Below are 26,955 nucleotides of genomic sequence, written 5' to 3'. Positions count from 1 at the left end.
CAGAGACTTACCTGGTCCTTTTTCAGATGCTAGGAGCTAATTGGTTCGAAATGCCATTGATTTCAGTGGGCTGTATTTCTAAGTTAATCAGTGATCCAATGCATGCTTAGGGCCCCATGTGCGCTATGCCTTTAAAGCGCTATCATACCACTTTTAATAGTCATGGCTTCCCCCAAGAATCCTCCCCATTCCATGTACAACAGCCAATGAGGCTGGCTATTGAATCTCACTTCAATGCTGGCAACAAGATGGAACCCTCCGCTGCACCTGAGGGTAGCAAACCTAGGAGGCGCAGGGCTCTGTCAACTCTTTGCCACCTCTCAGCATCTGCTGTCAGAGGCAGCTGCCTCACTGTGCCTCGTGATGGGGCTGGTACGTTCTGTGTCTGCAGGCCCACCCAAAAGAGGAACAGTTGGCCTCAGACTTTGTAGATTAATGAGCCTCAATGTGGCCCCAAAATGAGCAGGTCTTCTCAGGGCTATCTTTTGTATCCTGGTTCCAATAAAGTAAAGGTAAAGGGACCCCTGACCATTAGGTCCAGTCGTGACCGACTCTGGGGTCGCGACTCTCATCTCGCTTTATTGGCTGAGGGAGCCGGCGTACAGCTTCCGGTCATGTGGCCAGCATGACTAAGCCACTTCTGGTGAACCAGAGCAGCACACAGAAACACCATTTACCTTCCCGCCGGAGCGGTACCTATTTATCTACTTGCACTTTGACGTGCTTTCGAACTGCTAGGTTGGCAGGAGCAGGGACCGAGCAACGGGAGCTCACCCCATCACGGGATTCGAACCGCCGACCTTCTGATCAGCAAGTCCTAGGCTCTGTGGTTTAACCCACAGCGCCACCCGCGTCCCATTATTCTGGTTCCAATACCTGAGGACATAATACATATGCATGGCAATTTAAAGCAGGGGGCTGAGGGCCAAATGCAGCCTGCCAAGCCTTTTTATCTGGCCCTTGAGACTGGCCCCCAGGCCATGCACACCCTCTCCCTAGACTAAATCCCTTCATCAGACCATCATCCCATCCCCTAGGCCAGGGGTGTCCAACTTCCAAGAGACTGCTTGGGACTGATCTTCCAAGAGATCTACTCCCACTATAAATAAACTGGCAGTGATCTACCCATTGATCTGCCCATTGGTTTGCCCCTGGAAGATTGCTCTGAAGGGAATGTGGCCCACCTCTAATTTAAGGTTTGCATGTAATTAAGGGAAGACTGGTACACTGGCTGCAAGCATTTCAATGGGGAAAGTTATGTGAAGGCCACAATTCTAAGATAAAGAGTCCAGGCACTGCATGCCAAATATCCCAGATTCACCACTATCTCCCATTAAAAGGATCTAAGAGCTCAAAACTGGGAATTCCATTGAGACCTTGTAGAGCTGCTGCTAATTGGAGTAAGACAGTTCAGAGCTCTAGATGGATGACTCAGGATAAAGCAGCTTCATACTGTATGTTCGTATAAACACTGCAGATGATACAGGCAGCCTCTTTATTACTTTATTACTCAACTCATATATTTTCCACTTGGAGATTGGAACTCCAGAACAAAATGTACGACCATAAGGCAGCAGCTTTCACGAATGCTCTGAGGTGGCCAATTTTATTTCTCCCGCTCCTTGAATAGACTTGTGCCTGAGCCCAACCCGAACCCAAGGCATTGAAACGCAGCCAGTGGTCTGTTTGAGTATTTTATCAGTGAAGTACTCTTATCTGAAGTTTACAATGTGGAGGAATGATAACGTTCTTATGTTCCTGGTCAGCAACCAATGGTCAATGTGAGTCAAAAGAAGGGCATAGGGTACAGCAGCCTGAGCCTCTGATAGGCCTCCCTTCCCCTTACAAAGCTGTCTTGGATTACAGCAGTGTTAGGCTTCCAGATATTTCTGAATGACAACTCCCATCAGCCCCAGCAATCATGGCAAATCGACTGTCAACATTGAAGCTTATTCAAGATAGGTGGTTAGCAGAGCCTTCTGATTGGCTAAGAGGCTACCTAGACCAGGGGTCAGCAAACTTTTTCAGCAGGGGCCAGTCCACTGTCCCTCAGACCTTGTGGGGGGGCAGACTATATTTTGGAAAATAAAAATAAACAAATTCCTATGCCCCACACAGAGATGCATTTTAAATAAAAGGACACATTCTACTCATGTAAAAACATGCTGATTCCCAGACCATCCAGAGGCCGGATTTAGAAGGCGTTTGGGCCGGATCCGGCCCCCAGGCCTTAGTTTGCCTACCCATGATCTAGACCAGTGGTTCTCAACGTTGGGTCCCCAGATGTTTTTGGCCTACAACTCCCATGATCCCTAGCTCACAGGACCAGTGGTCAGGGATGATGGGAGTTGAAGGCCAAAAACATCTGGGGACCCAAGGTTGAGAAAGGCTGACCTAGACAATAAAGAAGAAAACGTGGAGTTGCTAAGTGCTCTGCTGGATTAGGCCAAAGGCCCATCTAGTTTATCTTGTCCAACTCCCACAAGAGGTAATGAGGGCCACCAACCTGGGTGGCTTCAAAAGAAAATTGCATACATTCAAGGAGAATGCATGTTGATGGCTACTTGCCATGATGACACTGTTCTACAACTACTGCTGAAGGCAGTATACCTCTGAAGACCAGTTGGTGGGACTCAGAAGCAGGGAAGAAGAAGAAGGAGAAGAAAAAGAAAACAATGGCCAGGTGTCCTGTGTTGAATGTTGCTCAATCTACTCCCCAGGCCTTTCTAACCTGGGCAACTTCAAGGCCTCTGCTCACCTCCCTTCCTACAGTTCTTCATTTCATTTTCAAATTAGACTTGGCCCAGAACAGCTCTTCAAATGCTTTTTTTTTAAAAAAAGTTCTGTAGTTCTTAAATTCTTGTTGGTTTTTATGTTTCAGTATTGTTTTATGACCTGCATTGTGTTTCATATTCTATCTCTGCATATCACTTGGGTATTTTCTGAATGTAGAGCAGTTTGTGAAACCCTGCAAGAAAGTTTAAAAAGTCGTTGGAATAAAAGATGGCTATAGGGCTGTCCCTTGCCATCTTTCATTTGTTTAGCTCAAGAAAAATCACACAACCGGTGTACCCCAGCAAAGAGAAGAGTGTTCAAAACAGTAGCCTGCCTTCCTGTCCTTTGAGCAGATCCACAACACTCTCCTCTCCTCTCTCTCTCTCTCTCTCTCTCTCACACACACACACACACACACACACACACACAAGCACACCATTGTCATTCCAGCTTCATTTCCAAGTTGCTGTCTAGAGCAGCCTCTCTCTTGGAGACACACACAGGGGATGTGATGTAAAATCCACTGAAAACCAACTTTGTTATATAATGTGACTCAACTTCTACGTTCAAGCAAAGCTGTCTCAGTCTCCCACAGGGCTTTCCAATCTATGTTTATTTTTATTTCACCCTTGCAACATGGTCAAAGAGTCTATTATTTCCTTGTTGTTATTAAAAATAGGAAAGAGGAGTGAGAGCTGCATCTAAATTTTGCAGTGTAGTCTGCTTCCAGCCAGTCCACTGCATTCTGCTGCCCCCTTTCCAGTAGTCGGTTCCCACCCCCTAACAGTCAGTCAGTTGTCTGCTAAGTACTGTATGTTCTGATCTCATTGGGTTATGGGGTTGAGGGACAGAGGGGTACCCCCTTAAGTATTTTCCATTTGGAAATTTATTGTACTTCTGAAAAACTCAAGATCTCCCTGAGCCTACTGCTGTCTTCCTATTCTGCATGGCTGATACAGTTTTGGCAGCAGAAGGACCTTAGGTAAGCCCTAAAATTCCCCTTTCAAAAAATTATTCATTGTACTTCTGCAAACCCCAAGGTTCCCCTAGCCCTGCTGCTACCATTCTGTTTTGCATGGGTCATACAGTTTTGCCTGTAAAAGAACTGGTACTTGGAGAACTAAAATCACTATTTAGTATAAATGATTTGCATTTTAGGAGAGGTTCCAAGCTAGAAAACAGGCGCAGAGCAATGGGCTTTGTGCTAAACTAGATGTGAGACCCCCCAGGAAATTTAGGAACAGAATTTCCCACATAAAAAAAAAGATTAAAGCAGCTACAAGGGTGAGGTGCACAAGAGGGATCTGATGTTCAGGGGGTGAAGGTGTTTAACCCTTTTCTCCTGCACTGTTTCCCCCATATGAATGGCACCCCCATGAAGGTGCCATATTGATGAATGGGTGGACAGATTGGAGAACAGAACTCTTGTCACTAAACAGATACAAAGGAAGAGCCACAGAGCCCCTCTGCCCACCCACAGAGAATTACAGCCAGCGGTGGCTTCTAGTTCAATACTGGAAATTCAGGCTGCGGTGCTTGAATGCAAACCTCACCTGGTCACCCAATATAGCCAACTCACTCTGTTGCCTTAGGCAGGTTGTTATCTCTCAGCCTCAATTCCACCCCGCCTTACAGAGTTGTTGTAAGGACTAAGATACTGCACAGGAAGCACTTGGAACACTCAAAGCTACATTATTATATAATACAATATTTTTTTAGTAGTAGTGTTTTAATGTTCAGGCAACTTTCTTTCGGCCGAAGGAGACCAACAGAGTGCTGTTATAAAAGAGAGCTCAAATGCTCCCTGAAAAAAAACCCTCACAAGGCCAAAATGGCAAAACATCTCTTTAAAATAGGCATTGGGCTAAGATGCAACTTTTCCATGAGGACGTGTGGCACAAGACGTGCCCTAGAATCGTATGGCAAAGACTTACAAAACCTTCCTAAAATGAATGCTGAGTGATGGGGCAGCTTCCTTCGTCTAATTGCTTGGTAGGCTGGTAGGTAGAGATTTTATAATGGCACGGACAGCAGTGTCCAGGTCATACTGAGTCAGACACCAGATGACATTCCAAACAACAGTCTCTCAAGGCCTATTTTTCCCCCTGAGTTGGTAAACCTATGTCTAGGCTGAGCTTCAGACAGAGGGTGGGGCAGAAGATAGATGGAGCAGTCGTGTCTTCGCTCTCTATTACTTTCACATATGTTCATTTGTAAATCCCATATATTGGGACTTCTAGTTTAGATAAACGGTGAGCAAGCAGCAACAGAAGGGTACACAATTATTCATGGCGTCATTGGCGGGGAGAAATCGGAGGCAAGTTTTTCTTCCTCTCTTGTGTCCTTGTGGTCATTCAATGAGGCTGAACGATGGAAGATTCAGGACAGTACTTTGAGCAGCACATCAGTAAACCATCATTAAACCAGAGGAGACAGTGGGGGCCACCAACTTGGATGGCTTTAAAGAGGAACAGGCAAATGGAGGAGAAGACTATTGGTGGCCATGACAGCTGTGTACTACCTTCCAGTATTGAAGGAGATATATATCTCTGAATACAAGGTTCTGAGAACCGCAAGTGGAGAGAGCACTTCTGTACTCAAGTCCTGCTTGCAGGCTTCCTACAGGCCTCTGGTTGGCCACTGTGAGAACAGCATGCTGAACTAGATTGGCCTGTTCCAGCAGCCAGGCTCTTCTTTATGTTCACTTCCACATCAGTCTGCTGGCTTTTTTTGACCACAGAACATTTTTTATTCCTGGTATGTGTACTTACTGTACACGAACCATGTTGCAGTTGGTTCTATTGTTGATCTATTGTTGATCTTTACAGTTGACTTTTTGAAACAAAATTAAAATGCATAACAATTTCCCCCATTATTTTTGTACAATTTCCCCCCACAAAAAATGCATTTGGGGGACACCTCCTCTAAAATATGCATTTTGTCCACCTTCCCCCTAAAAATACACATTTTACCTAAAATAATGCAGTTTGGGTACATTTATTGGGTTGAGAATTGAATCAGAAAAACTGAAGAATTACTGCATTCCAATCTGTGTGTTAGTCTGGGGAGTGTGGATCAGGTTTGTTTGCTTAAAAAATGTGGATGAAACAAAATATTCAGTCATCTCAATTTGCCTGATTGAATGCTCGCTCCACACAAAAACATTCCCCCCTGCAAAGAAAAACAGCACATCAGGAAGCAAGCTAGGATTAGAATTTCTACTCCCTGACAGGCTAGATTTCTGTTTGCAGAGAGTTTATTATATGGAGGAGCATTCCCCACCTACAGTCCGAAGTGGTACAGCCTCTGGGCTGGCCCTCTCTGTGAATATGAGGCCAAAGTTTCCATTCAAGCATCACACTTTTCCCTGCCAGCTACAAGGTCCCGTTTGTTCCTGAGTCTCAGAAAGAGAATAGCCAACCAATTCTTTTTTTAAAATGCTTTTTTACATTAACAAAAATGAAAGCCGTCACCCAGAAATGAAGCTAGGCCTGCATGGTGCAAGTCAGACGGCTAGGTTTGCAGAAAAGGTTGGCGAGTATTTTAAAAACAGAGAAACTTGAGCAACATTTTAACAGTGAGAAGGACGCTGCCAGGCTCCCATGATAGTGCTCTCCTCTCCCTCTTTTGCAGGTACGACTATTCTATGCAGAAACCACGTCCAAATTTTTGCTGGACCAGGACAGCTTCCTGTTTGCTGTTCCTGAGGGATGTGATGGACTACAATTAAGGAGACAGGAACACAGGCTGCCTTATACTGAGTCAGACCCATTGCTCAATCTCACTCGGTGTTGTCAACACTGACCACAAACAGCTCTCCGGGATTTTAGACACCAGGAGGCTTTCCCTGCCCTACCTGGGGATTGGACCTGGGACATTTAATTGGTATCTTGACTTGCTCACAGTCTGGCCAGCCAGATTACTGCCTTTATAACCCCAAAGTCCAGGAACTTCAGTGGAAATAGCTTAGAGATCCTCCAGCTGGTGAGAAAGAACTGAAAACAATGGGTAGAAGCTAAATCCAAATGAACCTAAAGGTTAGCAATGAATTGAAGAAGTCAATATGCTGTAGCAAACCCTCAGCCAGGGCTTTAGACTGCCAGGAACACCCTTGTATTGCCACGAGGGGCAGATGAGGTTGTAGCAAATGGGAAAAGAACACTTTTATTATTATTATTATTATTATTTTCCAGCCTCCTGAGTCAAAGAGCTCCGAGCAAGTTTTCCTCTCTCCTCACAAGCTGTGAGAGAGATGTGGCAAGTGCATCTGCGTATATTTCAAAAGGCAGTATAATTCAAACCAGGGGCTAAATCAATATTAAAGAGAAGAAGAAGAAGAAACCTCTCCTGATTCCAGGGAAAGATGACATATCCTAAAATCACAAGCATTTTCTGACAGGAAAAGCCAGGAGCCAGTGTGGTTTTTGATGCAACGAAGGAAGTGGCTGGGCATTGCCGCATGACCCGCTGGCTCCTTCCCGTAGGAAAAAAAACAACCCAGCTGTCAGAGCTGCCTTATTTTACTTGACAATGGTGGCAGCCGGAGGGGATGAAGAGAGGACAGGAAAGGGGTGAAGAAAAAGAAATGGGGCTTGCTGTACACGTGCCTACATTTCCCTAGGCAAACAAATACATAACGAAGCCCTGGACTTTTCAATTCGAACTGCCCCCAGCTGGAGTGCATTGTGGGGAATCATTGCTTTTGAAAACGAAATGAGATCAGAAGCAGCACAAGACACTGATGGATAGAGCTGTCACTGCGCCAAAGGCTTCTTGTGACTTCGGGGTTTTTTTGCCCATAGTGTATATTATTTATTTCCTTCCAAAACCTTAAAATAGCATGCAGCAGAAGGGGTGGGGACGCAGCATGCCACCAGCTGTATTCCACTATGATTCTGTTACCATCCAACTTTTCAAAGGTGAATATGGGTGAAAAGCAGCACTCTGGCTACAGAGCTACAAGGCTCCAAGTGGCTTAGCACTGCAACAGGGAGAGAGAGTGGCTTTCCAAATCCTTAGGATAAAAAGAACAGAGCAGCCTAAATGTGGTTGGTGTCAAGCAAGGAGAAGAACGTGGTCTCAAAAGCTTCACACTCCATGAAAGACCTGGTCAGGGATTCATAGGGTACATGGCACCCTTGAAAGATTGCCTAGGCTTCTTAGTCAACAGACACCAACTACACACTGACATTTAAAATTTCCCACAATGCACTAGAGCACCACTCTGGGGCATTAAGGGGTTTTTAAATGGCTCTTTACTAGGGTACCTGAGGCACTATGGGGAATATAAAATGGTGGCTCATTGTTGCAACACCACTTGAGGATGGTACAAGCAGCAGGAAGGGGTCTATGGAGGGCATTATATCAATGACCCTGTCAAGAATGGAGCTGGATCTCATCCTCCTTGGGTTCCATGACAGGAAATTTTAAGGGGAGGTGACATAGCTGAGTAGAGTGTGCTTTTCATACAGAAGGTTCCCAATTCAGTCCTTGTTATTGCAGTCAAAAAGAATTGTGAATTACAGATGATGTGAAGGACTACACTGTCTGAGGCCCTGAAGAGTTGCTACCAGTCTGGGGCCACATTCACACAATTCGTTTAAAGAACTATGATGCTGCTTAAGGCAGCCGCGGCTGGGAAGGTTCCTGGGAAGTATGGTTTGTTAAGGGTGCTGGGAGTTGCTGAGAGGCACCAATTCCCCTCACAGAGCTACAGTTCCCCATGTTTCCTGGGAAGAGGGATTGCTAAACCACTCTGGGAATTGTAGTTATGTGAGGGGGAATAACGGTTTCCTCACAGCTTCCCAGAATTCTTTGGGGGAAGCCATGGCTGTTTAAGGTGGCCTCATAGTGTTTTAAATGGGTGGCGTGAATGGGGCCTGGGTTAGGTGGACCAAGTGCATGGCTTGATATAAGGTGGTTCATAAGAAGCAATGACACAGAGAAAGGCTTTTTTTCACCACAGTGAGATAGACATGTGCACACACACACACACATGTGCACATACACATGCACACACTTAAGCTCATTTCTAGTCAATAAGCAATTTTAATTACACAACATCTCATAGACAGTTTTAAGTAGATGAATCAATTAAACCTCTAGGTGATTAATTGCAGGGGACAACTTCCATTTACTGAAGGAAATTTTAATACTTGGGGCTTAAAGTGTGTTCTTTTTGTCAAGCCTACTTCTGTGTGTTGCAGTATCAACAAATGGACTTCTAATAGTGGTAGGCTGGCATCTTTCTCTCTCTTTTTAAAATACAAAGCCTTTAAAATAAAAAAGTAGGAAAACATGTTGCTGCCACACAGGATGGTCCAGATTAAACCCCTCACATCTTCACATAAAGGTGATGGATTAACACAGGGGTGAGGAAGCTGTGGTCCTCCAGTTGTTGGTCTCCAGCACCCATAAACTCCTGCCAATGTTTAGGGATGATGGGAGTTGTGGTCCAACAATACCTGGGGAGACATAGGCCCAGCCCTTAGTTAGCAGTTTGCCTCAAATCTTGGAACATAGGAAGCTGCCTTATACTGAGTCAGATCATTGAACCATCTAGCTCAGTACTATCTGCACGGACTGGCAGCAGCTCTCCAGGAAGTAAGCTCAACTAACCTCAGTGGGGCTCACTTCTGAGCAGACGTCTATAGAAGTGCACAGTTTTGAAATTACCTTACATTCCTTCAGCATCTCAAAAAGGCGCTTCTGGGGAGGATTTGGCAATGTGCAGTTTTATTTGAATGCCATCAATCAAGCATGAAAAGGCAAGCCATCACCTAAAAGTTCTCTAATGTAAAGAGAGTCCTAATTACAGTTACAGATCCTCCAAAGTGTCCCTATTTTCCAGGGACAGTCAGAACTTTCAGAAGCCGCCCCGTTTCTGATTTGATCCCAGAATATCCTACTTTTCCTTAGAATATTCCTATTTTCATTGGAGGAATGTTGGAGGGTGCGGAGTTATGCAATCCCTGAGCCAAGGAAATAAGTAACTATACAACTTTTAGAAGACATCTGAAGGCAGCCCTGTATTTTTAAACGTTTAATGTTTTATTATGTTTTTATATATGTCGGAAGCCACAGAGTGGCTCGGGCAACCCAATCAGATGAGTGGGGTGTAAATAATAAAATTATTATCTATTATCTGTTATGATTATTATCATTGAATAGAATAGATATCCCTATTTTCATTGAAGAAATGTGGGCAGGTATGCAGTTAAGTAACAGATATAGATCAGAACCATGGAATTTGAGACATCTTGTAGACCACCTAGTCCCAGGTTAGCCAATATGGTGCCCTCCAAATGTATGTGGACACCTATACATTAATCCCTGATGGAGTTGACTGGCATTGGAAGTTCAACAGTGTCTGGAAGGAACCATGTTATGAAGCTAATTCATAGTTATTGAAGCCAAAGTAGGCCTGAAATTGCCATTTTGCAAGTGGGCACCCCAACCAGCCCATCAGAACCACGCAATCAGGGTGGGTGTGGGGAATACACCCTTTTCCATATTCAAGGTAACAGAGTCATCGTGGAAAAACTAAACTGGGCAAGCAGGAGCATTTGTCTGGGGTAGAATTATTTCCAACAACTCTCTTTTTCTCTCTCCCTGGGCAGCACAGACACCTCCTGGCTCCTTGCAGATTTCCAGATGTTTAAAAGCATCCCCACTTCATCTTGTCAGGCAAATATTAATCATATCCTTGGATGAGCCATTGTGGAGATGTGTAGAGCGGCTCATTCAAAATCCAGACCGATGCTGCCCTCCAGAGGGTGTCACACAGAGAGGCACATGCGAGCCGAGAGCGAAGGCCACAGACGTTTCTCTTTTTGAGACAAGAGAGATAAACTAAATCAGTGACTTCTGATACCTGGGGGTGGTGTGTTGCTGCTGCTCTATATCTGAAGTCAGCCCATCCCAGAGTGCATGTGTGCCTTATTGCATTAAGCCAGAAGTGGGCAACCTTTTTTCAGCCAGAGAGCCACATTTGCAACCTTCCAGCCATGGGAAGGGGACAGAAGGAAAAGTGAGAAGAGCGACAGAAGCAAATTTTACCTTTGTACAGTAGGCTAGTTTCTCCATGGACACTCACAGAGCCCTCTTGATCCTCCATCCCAACAATCAAGAAGCACGATCCGTGTTCGGGGACACATTCCAGGGGGTTGATGACCCTTGGGTCCCTTTCAGCTCTACAATTCTATGAAAAACAGTTGGGCGTGTGAAGCAGGGCTAGTGAGGGGTGTGGCACGGGCAGAGGTCCAGGGGCAGTGGAGAGGCATGAAAGGCCATATTCCCTAACCCCCCCCCCCATTGAATCCTCAGGAATCTCAGAGAGATCATCCAAATGCAGAACAAGAAGTGGCACGTTCAACAAACTGTTGCAGCGTGGAGTGCATCTGCTCAGCCCCGTGAGCTATACCCTCTTGCAGGATGTTCCATTCCGTCCAATTCTACACACACACACACCACCAGACTTCCACCTTCCACCATCAGCACTCTACTTCCACTCTGCTGTGCCTTCATTCAGCTGCTTTGGGTCACCTCCACCACGACCCCACCCAAAAGAAAACACACACATGTCCCTCTGCAAAACTTGGCTCCCCTTCCCCCTCCCTGCAAGCCTGCTGTTACCTCCTCCCTTGCGCACCGATAGTGCTGTTTTTGGGCTATTTCTCTCTATTGTCTGAGTCAGGTGAGGCTGTGCAAGTGCTTGGGTTTGGCAAGGGTCTGTCAACTGAAGCCGAAACCTGCCAATGCAGAGATGAACCAAAAAGCTGGTTCTCGTGCCCTGGCTTATCCTGAGGCCATCCACGTATCTCAGGACAATCTACACAGCAGCTTTCCAGGGGACATCCTTCTTGGGAGCTGCCAGGAATTGAACCCGAGACCTTCTGCATGCAAAGCAGCCCTCCCCATAAAGCCAGTTACAGTAAGGGCAAGCCCACAGCTTGGCTGCGGTGAGCAGTAACTTTATGCTTTACTGAAGCTGGCGCAGAGCTTGTCCCACTTTGCCTTACTCATTGTGCAGCTTCTAGATCCCTCTCTGCTAAGATTTTCCATTCCCATTCCAAAATCCAGGAGTGATTTGCTTTCGCAAAGTCTTGAGGGGAAATGTCCCTCCAGCTGCACGGCACTCAGCCAACATTTCACACACCGTCGCTCAATTCAGGCTTTTTAAAGAGGACCTGGAAGTGCAGCTCTCAACTCTTATGCTGTTCATCTGCCAGCCATGCAATTCTAACAGGATCACACCATCCAGTGTATTCTTGATTTTTGACTACAACCCAAGGGAGGAACCACTGACCCAGGGACAAGCAAGTGCTCAGCTGAAACCTTTAAGCCAGTGATGGCCAAACTTGGCCCTCCTGCTGTTTGGGGACTACAATTCCCATCATCCCTGACCACTGGGTCCTGCTAGCTCTGGATGATGGGAGTTGTAGTCCCAAAACAGCTGGAGGGTCAAGTTTGGCCACCACTGCTTTAAGCTGACTTGCCCAATCTTTTCAAAGCATTTGGGCTGTGTACACACTCCTGCTAACTTTGCCTCCAGTGTGCTCTCACCACTGGTGTAACGGGGGGGGGGGGGTTTAAACCAAATCAAAAACTGTTTCTCTGGTTTATTTCTGTAGATCGCAGCATGAGTAAAAGTTGGCATATGTAACTTGGCATAAAAAAGGATCCCACAAAAAAAAAATCCTCCCCATGTTTAAAAAAACATGTCACCTGGGCCCTAACTTTAATAAATTAAGACTCCTTTGCAGAGCAGCTAAGTGCAGGATAAAAATCTTTCCATGTTAATTAAATCCGCCTTCCAGGAAGGAGCTTTGGTCAAGGCTTCGGCCTGAGAAACGTTTTTTGATAAGCAGCAAGAGCCTTTTGCAACTGTTTTCACCCACGGAGATGTGTGTTAGCCTGCACAGCCACAGCAGGGCTGCAATCCTCTACTCACCTTTCTGCAGCTCCAGAGGTTAGCACCCAAACTGATGGGATTCAAATTACAAAGAAGATTCAGAGTAAATATTAGGCAAGGCTTTCTGTCGGGAAGAGCTGTTTGACGGCAGAACGGACGACCTTGGAAGGTGACGGACTCTCCTTCTTTGGAAGATTTTAAACAGAGGCTGGATGGCCATTGATGAGGGGTTCAAAAAATGGATGTACCGTGCCATATTAGAAGCAAAAAAACTTGTTCTGATGAATTGGAAGAGCCGCAAAAAGATTCCATGGAGAACATGGATTGACAATATGGGCAGACTAGCCACATATGAACAAATTGCATGTCGACGCAAATTAAGAATGGAGAAATATAAAGGAATCTGGAAGGAATCTTTAAGCGATAAGGCAGATGGTGGTGGGAAGTAGGGGGATGAGAGGTGGGGAAATATTGTTAAAAAGGTGTAGTCATAGGTATATCAGTACTCAAATATGAAATGTTAAATTGAATTATTAGTGTTGTTGCGGTTTTTGTTGCATGTGTTTTTTGTGGTTATTATTATTGAAAATATGATTAAATAAATTTTTGCAAAAATTGATGAGGGATTCTTTACTTGTGATTCCTGCATTGCAGAGGGCTGGGACTAGGTGACCCTTGGTGTCTCTTCCGACACCACAGTTCTCTGATTCTCTGAATAAGTTCCATTGAGATGAATGGAACTTGCTTTTGAGAGGATCACATCAGTGGCAGACTTGGGGACTGCTGCTGAAGATAGTTTCTCGTGAGTTCTTCCCACGACTTGTTTTAGTCTGCTGTACTTTACAGGGCAATCCTACATAATGCCAACACTCAACGGGGCTTACTCCCAAGTTAAGTGTGTACAGCAGTAGCCACCAACATGATTTCCTCCTCAAGATGTGGACTCCCAAGACCCACCAGCCCTGGCTTTCAAGGCCAATGGTTAGGGCTAATAGGAGTTAGTAATCCAGCCAACATCAAGAGAGCACCATATTGGCTTTCCCCCATGTACAAGGACTACAGCCCTAGCTTCGTGTTTCGTTTCCAATTGTTTTATTTACATGGTAGTCTTTATTTCTGCACTGCTTGCAAGCCTCTTTTATTTCTCCTTTTTGTCAAAGAAGGAGTCCAAAGTATTTCAAACATATGCAGATAATATCCTCCTCTCCAGCAAAATTTTGGGTTGCAAGCTAAGCTCCCTTAGCAAGACCTGCTTTGTTCTGGGTATGTTTCTTCCCCTCCCTTATGCTTCTCTGCAAAGACTCCTGTACGCTGCTAGCACTATATAAATAATATTTATTAATTAGCAATATTTTGAGCGGGGAGGGAGGGGCGGGGAAGGAAGATCTTCAGGAAAAGCCACACACAACCAATTTACTTGCTTGAGACACATCTATTAAGCTAGAATACATACTTCTCTATAGAAAAAAGCTACAGAAATTGCTGTAATGTTATTTACAGTATATATATATTTGTCATACAAAGCAGAGAACATAAAAAGAGGAAATGGCAAAAACTCTCCACTTGCTGTCTAGTTTCAGCAGCCATTAGTGGTACGTTCACCATTTATAAGGACTGCATCATTCAAGGCTGCCTGGTACAGGGACAATCGCATCCATAACTGTGGACGTTGAAAACTCCCAAAGGCAGGGCTGGGGAACCTGTGGACCTCTGGATGTTGCTGGACTACAACTCCCATCAGCCCTGACAATTGGCTGTGATGGCTGGGGCTGAATGGGAGTTGGAGTCAGAAAACCTGGAGTGCATCAGGATTGGGAAGGCTGGTTTCATGTGTTTCTCACACAATACTTTCCTTGTTTACATAGGAGAGATGGAGCAACAGAAACATTAACACATGCTTGGGGCTTTTGTATGCAACTTTGACAGAGATGATCATAATAGATTATTTACTCTCAACCTATTAAAAATACCCAGGAATAATATTCAAATTGTATTCGGCCTTGTTATGGAATAATAATGGAAACTGGTGCTGAATCTCTTTTAAACTGCAAGAGACCCATAAAAGACTATCTTGTTAATTTCATTTGTGGTTTGTTCCTGTCCTTGGTCTATATAAGTACCATATATTCTAATTTGGCATATGTTAAAGTTGTGTGATTTTCATATTTTAACGTGCCTTTATGAGGTCTTTGACAAGCCCTCTTGCAAGGCAGAATGGGCAACATCCCCATTTCACAGAAAAGGCGTCTCAAAAGAAAAGCCCGTCATCCAGACTAAAGTGCAAAGCCATGGCCACCAGGCCTCTGGGAAAGGAAAGGAACTGTCCGCCCCCGTCCCGCGAGCATTGCTTTTTGTCAACGCTCACAATTTATTTTGGGCAGCTTGGCTACATTAAAATGTTTTGGAAATTCAACGTTGCGCTCCTCCACTCAATGCTAGCATTTTTGCTTCCCAGATGCAATGATCTCCCCACCCCCCATGCGCTGTTCCTATGGTTCTCCTGACCCCTCCCCCTAGCCAATTTCAAGGGGCACAAGGAGGGAAGAGAGGGAAGAATGCCCCAATGTGCAAACTAAAAGTACCTGCTCAGGGCTTCTGCAGACAGGATTCAGTAGCTGAATCCCACCTGTTACAGTGCTAAAAACAGCCCCCACCCAAAGTCCCTGTGCCAAGCAGCCCACAGACAGCCACAGTTGTGGAGTTAAGTTAATGCCTGCCGGTGTCGATGGACAGCACCGGCAGAATTAGCCTCATCCACCCGAGGAGGGCCCGCGGCGCCCTGGTCTCCACGAGCAAGTCCCGCCACCTTCTCCAGAGAGGGGGTTGTAACCTGGGAGAAGAGAGAAGCAAGAGAGAAACCGTAGCATGACTGTTCAAGGAAAAGAAAGGGAGTTACAGCGCAGTCTCTTGAGTGACTTGAAAATGTGGTCCAGACATTTGGCTCTAACCTCACTTTTGAAACCAATTATAGTGGTGCCGCAGAAGTCAAATGGAATCCATTCCAGAAGTCCGTTCAACTTCCAAAACATTCGGAAACCAAAGCACGGCTTCTGATTGGCTGCAGGAAGCTCCTGCAGCCAATCAGAAGCCCCGACCGACGTTCAGGTTCCAAAGAACATTCGCAAACCGGAACACTCACTTCCACGTTTGCGGCATTCAGGAGCCCAAACAGAAGAGTACCAAGGCATTTGGGATCCAAGGCACAACTACGTTCCACTCACTTTTCTACTATATCAATAGATTTCAACAATTTAGGGGGTGGGGAAAAGTCTCCCTTTATATCACGTGTTAGTTTTATGAGAATTCAGTTCCACTGACAGGTGCGCCATCACAGACAAAATAGCAGCACTTGAGGCTACAGGCCTATAAAATACTTCATTTTATTACACTGAATGAAGTGAGAGTCAAGTCAACACTCATTATTCCCCTTTGTAACTTTCAATAGTGCCAAAAAAATAAAATAAATGTTCATGACAAAGGGAATATATCCTGGATATACTGTATCTTGGAATCAAATAAGGCTGGCTCTTATGATGTTTTAAGGACTTGTTGGGAACATGATTTAGGTGAGCTCTCCCACTGCATGGGTTAACATTTGGGACAACGCCCCATCTGTGCTAGTTTTAATCTGGGTATATGAAAACCTCCAAAAGATAGTCTGCTATTGCTACATATTGTCCTACTTATTAAGCAAGATCAACCAATTAAAAGCTTGACCAATTAAAAGTGCTGGTGTGAACTGGATCATAGAAATCGTGAGTAAAATGGGACAAAACCTTTTGCCAAATCCCAAACGGGATCTCCTCTTTACTAATTGCACCCAAACTCACTGCAAGAAGAACATTGGAAGCTGACTTGTTTTTTAGCACTGCCATGGTCAAAGCTGGAGCCTGTCCCTCATGGAGAAACTACTACTCCATCACATTCGGACCAGAAGTAATCAAACTACAGAAGACACATTCTCTATGAATTGGTTCGTGTTTATTCAATACGCTGCAACCAAAGAGCATGGTTTCCATCCTCCATTAACTCAAGAAAGCACTGGCTCAAACACTTTGAATGGTTCTTGAAATTATACGTTCCATTTCATGTTTGCATATGTTGATTTGTAATCTGATTTAAACAATAAAAAGAGGTCTGGGGTTGTTGTTGTTTTTTAAAAAAGGATATAATGGTGACCTCCAACTTAGTAATTGGTAACACAGAATCAGGTTTGCCTGTATATACATGTATGAATACTAGCATAGCCATGTGAGGCTCTGTTTAGGCTAAATTAGTATTCTCATTAATTGATATTTTTAATCAATGGTATATGCACTTGAATTTATTGTATTTTATGCTGGAAACTGTCCCGGAATGAGTTGATGAGATGAAGGTCAGTCTACAAATTAATAGTAGTAGTAGTAGTAGTAGTAATAATAATAATAATAATCCCTCTGCACAAGAAATCTGGACAAAGAAAGTACTTTACAAGGTGCATGGTTAAACAATTGAATTTGCTCCCACAAAATGTAGTGATGGTTGCCAACTTGGACGGTTTACAAGAGGATTAGAAAAATTTGTGGAGAATAAAGCGATCAATGGCTCCTAGTCATGCTGGCTATGCTCCACCTCCATGGTTGGAGGCAGTAATGCTTGCTGAGAATCACAAGAGGGGAGAAGGTTATTGCACTCAGGTCCTGCACCTGGGCTTCACATGCGCATCTGAGCCTTTGGTCAAATCCAGCAGTGTGTTTATGTTCTTATGGTCTACAACAATTCCCATTGGTAAAGCTGATTCAGGGCACAGGAAACTAGCCTGTGCTGAGTTAGGCCACTAAGCTGAGCATTGCCTCTGAATACCAGTTGCAGAGAATCGTACGTGGGGGAGAGAGCGCTGTTTGCTCAGGCCCTACTTCCTATGGTCATCTAGTGGACCACTGTGAGAACAGCATGTTGGAGAAGATGCCCAATGGTCTGATCTGGTAGGGCTCTTCTTATGACAAAGCAAAACTTGTTCCAATGTGTTGTGAACACTGCAAGGCATAGGCCTAGGCCTAGGCGGGACCTCCCCATCAGCAGATACTTTCCCCATTAAGGTGCATGCAGCTGTGTTGAACCAGTCACAGCCCGGCAGGAGGACAGAACTAAGTGTGAGACCCAAAACCTTGTTTGCTGTTAAACAGACTTGGAACTTACCAGCACCTCGCAAAGGTTTCCTGTTGGGTTTTGGCTTTGGGGCAGCAGCCGCTGCAGATGCTCCAGACTCAGGTTCCTGCTGTTTAGAGGAAGAGTTAATTCAGCAATTTTAGCTCATTCTCAATTCTGAAAGCAGTGGTACCTCGGTTTTCAAACGTCTTGGAAGTCGAACATTTCGATTTTTGAACGCTGAAAACCTGGAAGTTAATGCCGAACGGCTTCCGCTGAGTTTATTTTCAATTTTCTCTACTGAATTTGCAAACCACCATTTGAGCCTTGGCTTTCAAAAGTTTTGGAAATCGAAGTCTTCCAGAACGGATTACGTTCAAAAATCGAGGTACCACTGTATATTTGTCCCTCCCTTCCCAAAAGACCAAACCAACCTGATTCTGTTTCAGGGTCTCCTTGTAACTTTTGCCTTCCTGCATGCTTTCCCACATGACAATCTTCTGCCTTCTCTTCTCTTCTTCAGCCTAAGGAGAAACAACAGATTTATTTTAGATTATTTTAAAAAGCCTGATAACAAAATGTAGTTCAGACCTACACCAACTTGAATAAGCCACCTAACTGAATGTGCATCTAGCATGTGCCAACTCAACTGCTTTGATCTGCAGAATTGGCACTTTTATCAGCACCATGTAACATTCATTCTGCAGTTGCAAGGAATGTGGCAGTAGCTAATCTCTGGAGCTTCCTGCCTACTGATAAGAGGCCGGTGTCTTCACTGTACTGTTTTCCATTCCTGCTAAAAAACACCCCAACCTTTTTTTTATTTAAGCAATCCTACTCAATAAAGTAGGAGAAATAAAGAAAGGAGTACGACAAGGCTGTATATTGTCTCCCTGCTTATTTAACTTATATGCAGAATTCATCATGTGAAAGGCTGGGCTGGATGAATCCCTAGCTGGAATTAAGATTGCCGGAAGAAATATCAACAACCTCAGATATGCAAATGACACAACCTTGATGGCAGAAAGTGAGGAGGAATTAAAGAACCTTTTACTGATGGTAAAAGAGGAGAGTGCAAAATATGGTCTGAAGCTCAACATCAAAAAAACGAAGATCATGGCCACTGGTCCCATCACCTCCTGGCAAATAGAAGGGGAAGAAATAGAGGCAGCGAGAGATTTTACTTTCTTGGGCTCCATGATCACTGCAGATGGTGACAGCAGCCATGAAATTAAAAGACGCCTGCTTCTTGGGAGAAAAGCAATGACAAACCTAGAGACATCACCTTGCCAACAAAGGTCCGTATAGTTAAAGCTATGGTTTTCCCAGTAGTGATGTATGGAAGTGAAAGCTGGACCATAAAGAAAGCTGATCGCCGAAGAATTGATGCTTTTGAATTATGGTGCTGGAGGAGACTCTTGAGAGTCCCACGGACTGCAAGAAGATCAAACCTATCCATTCTGAAGGAAATCAGCCCTGAGTGCTCACTGGAAGGACAGATTGTGAAGCTGAGGCTCCAATACTTTGGCCACCTCATGAGAAGAGCAGACTCCCTGGAAAAGACCCTGATGTTGGGAAAGATGGAGGGCACAAGGAGTAGGGGACGACAGAGGACGAGATGGTTGGATAGTATTCTCGAAGCTACCAGCAGGAGTTTGACCAAACTGCGGGAGGCAGTGAAAGACAGAAGTGCCTGGCATGCTCTGGTCGATGGGGTCACGAAGAATATGACACGACTAAATGACTAAACAACAACAACTCAATAAATGTAAATCTTATCATGTATATTTGTTTTTTAAATACTATTGATTTGATCTACATTTCTATAAATGTATATTGTCACCTTGTTTTTAATGTCTGTTGATGCATCACTGTATTCTTATATTTTATACTATCAAAGTGCTTAAGAGTTTTATTTTCAGTTGATCATGCTGCATATAAACCTTATTAAATTAAGCAAGCACAGCTCGCCAGCCATGGCAGACCTTGGATCAGCCTCCTCTCTCAATTGCAAGCCTGAGACTTGATGATAAGGGACCTGGGAAGCCACAACAAACAGCTGATTGGGTCATAAGGTGTGCAAGCCTGGTTTAGGCAGACAGAAACAGAAAAATCTGCAACCAGGTCCTAGAGAGCCAATGCTTAATTGCAACATCTGCTACCTAAGAAGGTACAGAGTTGTTTGACGACGCCATGCAGAGTTTTGCTTTTGTGGCAGTGGAGCTTGTTTTCCAGAAAGTATCCTCACAGGGCATTACCTAGATACAGGCTGAATAGCTAATATGCAAGGTCTATAAAATGATAGGTCTTAAAAAGTTAAAACAAACACCAGTCAACATCTTTTAAAGACACAGGGAACTCCCCTGCTGTTGCATTCAAAGGAGAACTCTCAATCCAGTAAGAGCCTCAGTCTGGTGGCAGAGTGTCCCTTCTCTCGGCTACAGGGGAAAAGTACCGAGCAAAACCAGACTGTCCCGCCTTCATTTGAGCAGGCTTAGAAATGCTAAGTGGGCAGTAGGAGCAGGAAGGAGCAGGCACAAATGGCACGGAGAGGCCACTGCAGCCATTCACTGCAGTGCTACTCCTTTCAGGGCTGGGCTCTTGAAAGGGAGCAAGTTATCCAGGATGATTGCCACCAGGCCCAGTAAGCTTTCTGGGGCATGATTTGGAGAGACAGGCTCCTCAAAACAGCCACAGGCACACGAGTGATGCACTCATCAAGGCCAGCACAACTTCCCCCACCCCTAGCCCTGAAAGGAATAGCATCACTAGCCACCATCTACTTTCCTCAAATGCCTTGGGCCCCCAATGTGGCATCTATACATTCGAGGGTGGGATCCAGAGGCACCAGGGCAGAGAGGAAGAGGGGCAGAGACGGTAGCCACTGCAGGGATCCTGCCTGGAGTTTTTCCTTTCAGCACCACACACTTACAATTATTTCCTCCCCCACCCCTAAATTTCAAAACCTGATGTCCACTCTAGTGGACTTCTTGGGGTCCACGGCATTTGCCCTACCATGCTGGATGTGGTCAGTGCCACTGCCTTTGCATGCAGTTCTCGCCATGGCCACATAACCTGAATCACTCATTCTTGGGCAAGCTAAAGTAGCTTGGCTGGGCAGCGAGAGACTGCACTCAAACGGTTCACCAGTTCTTTTCCCCCGCAGGAGGGAAGGAGTACACAAAAGGCCAACACAGGGTAGGGTGCTGATTTTCCCTGGAATGCAAGGAGTTGGCAGGCCCATGAGTCAGCATAGTTTTACCAAACATCTGTTTGACTGTCAAACACAAGGCCACCTGGCTCAAACAGCATTACCTTCTTCTGTTTTTCTTTGAATTTTTCTGCTTGCTCATTCAACTCTTCTTGCATGCGCAGACGGGCTGCGAGCAGAGCTTCCTGTCGTCTCACCACAGCATCGGGTTCTAAACCAATCACAGAAAAGAGTTATCAAAAGCTGAGATCACAAAGTAGTCCAAAGAGGCTCAAACTACTTTCATCCTGTTGGATATCCTCTGTGTGAGAGAGAAACATTTTTTCCAGAAACAGAGAAGTTTCAAGAAGCAACATAAGGCTGAGATTGTTTTCTCTGTGCAAGGACATTTTTCATGGGAACTGTTCTTTGTACATGCAGAGTGGGACAGGAAGTACTGATAACAATGGTTCTGTGGAATTTGTTGTGTCTCTTGCTTGCGTCTTGCGGTGAGAGAAGACGACAGAGAGGCTTGGACTCTTGTTGGACTCTAAGCATGCCTTGACCACGGCAGTGGTGAATGTCTGTGTATATTTGCCACCAATATGCTTTTATGCCTGTCAAGTAAACCTCGACACTTGACTGAATCTTTATGGTGTCCATGAGTGTTTATTGCCTACTGTGTGTACCTTCAACCCCAAAGACGATTCCGGGGCAGGAGCTGTGTTGAGATATAACTCTGCTGAGTATGGATACTGGCACAAAATGCACAGTGAAAGCGATGCCGGACCCTTCTAAATCATCCACCAGAGGTTGATGGATTGATCCAATCGTTCCCAATATAAGCCAATCCCAACTTAGCTAACTTTCCCCGCAATACCATCCAGAATTAATTAGTTAACCCCCTCTGCATTATTTTGACTGGTTCACCTGAATAGTCAAACTGAAATCCACAATTCACTAATTGCAGAGTCACTCCTGGCCCTTTCAGATGTTTGTTTCGTTAACAAAGCTTGGAGGGAGACCAGATGCCGACTGCTGTCTAGAGAACAGGGGCATTGCTTCTGCACACTTCTGAAAACCTCCTGGGTCCCCTTCCTACAGAAGGAGGGTTTGGGGACCCTCCAAAGAATCACCTGGCTGAAGGGGCAAAACACGAACCCAGGCCCAGGTGTGCCAGGAAGATACAGGTGACTCCCCACTTTACACCAGGGTTCCGGGTCCCCATGTGCATAAGCAAAATTGTGTAAAGTGGGAAGCACCCTTTAAACACCATTAAAACACCCTCTCTGCCGCTTTCTCTTCAATCCATACTAAAAATACTGTATCCAAAAATATATACAACTAGAATTGAAGCTCTGGGGCTGGCTGGAGGCCGGAAGCTACGGAGGAAAACAGCTGCTGTGCTACCCTGCATATCAGCTGTTAGGTTGGGGAGAATAGGCACACTAGATGCCTGCCTTCTCGTTGTGGTCCATCAGACCTCTGTGATGGGAACAACTAACAGTGCTGCTCTGGATGGTCTTAGTGAATGAGCTGGGATGTCATTCATTCAAATGGTCCTTAAGACACCCTGGATCCAAGCTGTTCCAGGTCCAGGATACCTTAGCCCTTATATCCCAGCTCATTCATGAATATCATTAGGAGGAGAAACTATGGCCTGCGTGTGTGTCACACGTAAGCTGTGCACACAGATTTAGCTGTGTGAAGTATTATGGCATGTGTGTAAGTCACTCTGTATGGCAAAACAGTGCAAGACAACACATCCTCTCCCAATCCCATACAAACCAACAGCTGCTGCATCCAAGCGGGGCTGCGTCTTGCCTCGAAAGCTTCGCGAGAGCTTTTGTATAAGCAGATAGATCGCAACGGAACTGAGGAGGATGTACCACCCATAGTCTGCAAAAAGTGAGCCCACTGGAAGAGAACACAAACAGATACAATAATTAGGCTTGGCTGAAGGGCAGCAGGAGCCAACGTAATGCCCATACGATGCTGATGAACTCTCATCTGTCCCCATCAGCATGTCCATTGGATAAGGATGGGAAGTGAAGACCAGCAACCATTCAAGAGGCACACAGTCTCTTGTGTACTCTTGTAGTTACTGGGGGTTAGAGAACTTCCCTGCATCGGGAAGTTTTTTAAATGTTTGATGCTTTATTATGTTTTATATATTCTGTAAGCCGGCCAGAGTAGCTGGAAAAACCCAGCCAGATGGGTGGGGTATTAATTAATAAAATCATTATTATTAACACTTACTATATTCTTTCATGAGACAGTTTCCTGAGCTTCTTTAGAGAAGTTTCAAGCATCTTCCTCAAGGGGACAAATAATTTTGTTACACAGAAGTAAGTCAGCTCTTTGGTCATTTTTTACAACTGATTTGAGGCTGCAATTTTGGCCAAAACCCAAAGTGTCCCGTTCGAAATTTGAACAGATACAGTTGGTGGGAAGGAGTCAGCAGCTCTGCCTGCAGCCTCCTGCACACCACCAAGATCTGCTTCAGAGGGGTGGTGGTGGCACACACCTGAGCAGAAACAGCCAAGGCATTCACTCATGTGACATTGTGCAATTTCTAGTTTGCCTCCTGCTCAGGTGACTTTAATAAATTCCTGACTGACTCAATCGCAGTATAACTCAAAGATAGCTTCAAACATTCAATACCCAACTGATCACTGCGTTCTGCAGGAGAGGGCAACTTGCAGATACCATCATATCAGTAGGTCTATTCAACACATTATGTGGTGGTATTTACCCATTGGAGCTTCCTCTTGTTACATATCAGAAAAGTGACATCTCTATAGTTCTTTGTGTCTGTTTCCTCTTCCAAAAAAGCCTTATAAGTCAAGATTCTTATACATGCACTAGTTCTAACTGAGCTGTAGCCAACACTGTCTGTAGTGCAGGTCCTCTTGTACAGTGGTGCCTCGCAAGACAAAATTAATCCGTTCTGCAAGTCTCTTCGTCTAGCGGTTTTTTCGTCTTGCTAAGCAACCCTATTAGCGGCTTAGCGGATTAGCGCTATTAGCGGTTTAGCGGCTATTAGCGGCTTAGCGGATTAGCGGCTAAAAGGCTATTAGCGGCTTAGTGGCTTATAAAAAGTGGGGGGGAGCGGGGGGGAAATCGGAACACTCGCAAGACGTTTTCGTCTTGCAAAGCAAGCCCATAGGGAAAATAGTCTTGCGAAGCAGCTCAAAAACGGAAAACCCTTTCGTCTAGCGGGTTTTCCGTCTTGCGAGGCATTCGTCTTGCGGGGCACCACTGTATTAGAGAATAGGTGAGTTTTAATGCTGCAGAACAGACAGCACAAGCTATTGTGCAACATATTTAGCAGTCATCTACTCCTGCGTTCTTTTGTGCAGCAATGTTTCACCAGTGGAGCAACTAGCTAAGTGACTTTCACTTAGTGCTACATTGGATACACCCCATTTTTAGATATGCAATAGTTTTGAATATAATTTTACGGTATTGTGAAGTCACTTTGAAATACTTCATAGGAAGCAAATTCATAAATGAAATAAATTATTTTGCTTTCAACATTTTTATCCTACTTTTTAAACATGAATTCCAGCCATCTTGGCTACAAAGTGTCATAGCATAACATTAATAAACACAAAAAACACAAAACCATGAACTCCCTACTCACTGGGACTCAAAAAAGGGGGGTGGGAAGAAAGAAAAACAGCAGCTAGAAATTAGTCTAGAACAAGGATGATAAGCATGCTAGTTCCACACACCTAATCCACAAACTGGAGAGATAGCTTCTGAAGTGAGGAGCCTGCTCTGCATGTTCCCCCCACAAGAAACATTTAGTTTGCTAAAAAACCAGGAGTCTAAAATGCACAGCGTTCCCTTATGAGTACAAAAGGCCCTTGCAAAAGTTTTCTCTGACGTGTAGAAGGTGGGGTGAATTTAGCCTGCTCTCCTTTATCATGTGAGTGATCTAGAACACCTGAATGCAGTTGCAAGTTATCAAACAGATTAAAGGCAAGAATCTCATCCGAGAGGCAGGGAAAATAAAACTGGTCAATTGTTTTAGACAGCTATACAAAGCATGATACAAAGCGCTGTTCTGCTAGCGCAGACTTCCACTTGCGCAAGGGAACTTTCCACTACTCTCCTCTGTAAACCCTGCTCCCTACCCCAAAATCTACCCCAGAGAGATGGTGGAATGCCTGGAGCATATTTTGAAACTATGCAGGGAGAGGAGAGGAAGGGGAAGTCCCACTGCATGAGCAGAACGCCACATGCCCAGTGTTGGCTCCAGCCCTTAATATGAACAAAGCAAATAAATCATAAACATAACAAATCGTAGCCACTGTAAGGTGCCATTTGTAGATTGCTGCATGTCACTTTGAGAGCCACCCTTGGCTGAAAAGTAGGCCATAGGTACAATGCCATATTACACAGTACATGTGACACACAGTACATGATGTGGCACTTTTGTCTAGGTCTCATCTGAGCCTGGATGGGGGATTGCCTGGGAACGCAAAATCCCATTAACCAAAGATATAAACTAAACAAATACTTAGTATACCAAAAATAAAAAAAACAGAGGCGGAAGAACCTACAGGTTGCTTGATACTGCATGTATCGAGGTGTTATACATGGTTCTCCCCCTCCTCATTTAAACCCTACAACAACCCTGTGAGGTGCTAGCGGTGGCAACTACTTTGGTGTTTTTTGCAGCGTTACATCCAAGCTAGTACAGCAGAACCATCCATATTGGAGGTTGCCATATTGCTTGCCCATGATTCCAGCAGGTGCAATGGAGACTTCTGCCACATCCTAACCCACCCCCACCCCCGCATACAGGATTAGGAATTAGCATTGCTCTACTTCAGGCATCCCCAACCTGCAGATGTTTTGGCCTACAACTCCCAGGATCCTTAGCTAACAGGACCAGTGGTCAGGGATGATGGGAATTGTAGTCCAAAACATCTGGAGGGCCGAAGGTTGGGGATGCCTGCTCTACTTGTACCTGCATTCCCTCGCTTTCCTCCTCCCTCTCCATTCCTTTCCCCTCCTGTATCATATCTATCCAATTGTAAACCTTTGCAAACCTCCACGGAGCGCTTAGAACACCACAGCAAGCCAGCCAGCAAACCAGTTTTTATTTAGGCTTTAGGAAGCTGCCTTACAAAAAGTCAGACCATTGTTGGCCCATCCAGACCTGTGTTCACTGCGCTGGGATTTCAGACAAGAATTCTCTCACAAGCTTGCTTGGGAGATGGAGGGCACCTTCTGCACGCGAAGCAGAGGCTCTACCACTGACAGCTACAGCCCTCCCCCTGTGACAGATTGCGAGATTAGGCCGTTGAGAAGACCTATAAATCCACCTGCCTTTTGAAAAGGTGCCACAAAACGCAGCTGCTCCTCTACAGATCGACAGGCAGGCGATTTAACACCGATAAACAACGACGAGCCCTCTACTTTGCCCCCAGATAGCACCTGACAGCTTTAAGGTAGGCTATTCCTGAAAATGGAGGCTCTTCGAGGGCCGCTTCCTGGCCCCTCCGCCTCAAGAAAGCCATATGCTAATCCCCTCCCCCCCCCGAGACCCCCTCACCTGTCTGCTGAAGGAACTGGACCCCTTCCCGCTCCAGGGGCGGCTTCTCCTCTTGCGCTGCCCCCAAATCCATCTCGCAGCAGACCCGGAACTGCAACTGACCCGCCTCCCCGGCAACATCCGGGTCCTCTTAGCTGTAATCACCACGCCCCTTTCGTTAACTGTCCAATGAAAAAAACCGCAGCTCAGAACTCCAGTTCCGAGCCAATGAGGGCGTGGAGAAGCTTAAGCCAATCAGGAGGAGACAGGAGGGGGAAAACGGTGCTCCTCGAGGAAAGTGGAGGCGACAGGAGGGAGGAGCTACGGCCAATCCGGAGAAGGGGGAGGAGCGAAAGTTAAGATGACGGGGCAAAGTTTTGAAAACGAAGGCAGCCATCGCGC

The 26,955-nt window shown here is 45.2% G+C and overlaps 1 protein-coding gene across 2 annotated transcripts; it reads right to left on the bottom strand.

The window, feature by feature from the left end:
* Nucleotides 1-13,763: 13,763 nt before the first annotated feature.
* Nucleotides 13,764-26,728, bottom strand: SELENOS (selenoprotein S). 2 transcript variants are annotated; one of them, XM_082198882.1, is made up of 6 exons: nucleotides 26,575-26,728; nucleotides 22,794-22,922; nucleotides 21,131-21,237; nucleotides 18,250-18,339; nucleotides 17,867-17,945; nucleotides 13,764-15,518 (listed from the first exon to the last, which is right to left on the bottom strand). In XM_082198882.1, the coding sequence occupies exons 1-6, from the start codon at nucleotides 26,645-26,647 to the stop codon at nucleotides 15,439-15,441; spliced, it is 558 nt and encodes a 185-aa protein (XP_082055008.1). In that variant the 5' UTR covers nucleotides 26,648-26,728; the 3' UTR covers nucleotides 13,764-15,438. The 2 variants fall into 2 exon arrangements, with proteins under 2 accessions (XP_082055008.1, XP_082055009.1); XM_082198883.1 differs by having other exon boundaries at nucleotides 17,867-17,942.
* Nucleotides 26,729-26,955: the final 227 nt, after the last annotated feature.

Source organism: Podarcis vaucheri, assembly GCF_965113315.1.
Source record: "Podarcis vaucheri genome assembly, chromosome: 14".
NCBI lineage: Eukaryota > Metazoa > Chordata > Lepidosauria > Squamata > Lacertidae > Podarcis > Podarcis vaucheri.
The sequence above is the reverse complement of the archived record's forward strand: the minus strand, read 5'-3'. Positions and strand labels throughout refer to the sequence as shown.

Bases quoted from the DNA above. Each gene is read 5' to 3' on its own strand.
- SELENOS (XM_082198882.1), bottom strand. From the start codon at position 26,647: ATGGATTTGGGGGCAGCGCAAGAGGAGAAGCCGCCCCTGGAGCGGGAA. The intron at 21,238-22,793 runs GTTTGTATGGGA...TGATTGGTTTAG, and splicing joins CTTGGATGCAGCAGCTGTTG to AACCCGATGCTGTGGTGAGA. The intron at 15,519-17,866 runs GTAAGTTCCAAG...CTCTTCTCCCAG, and splicing joins GAAACCTTTGCGAGGTGCTG to GTTACAACCCCCTCTCTGGA.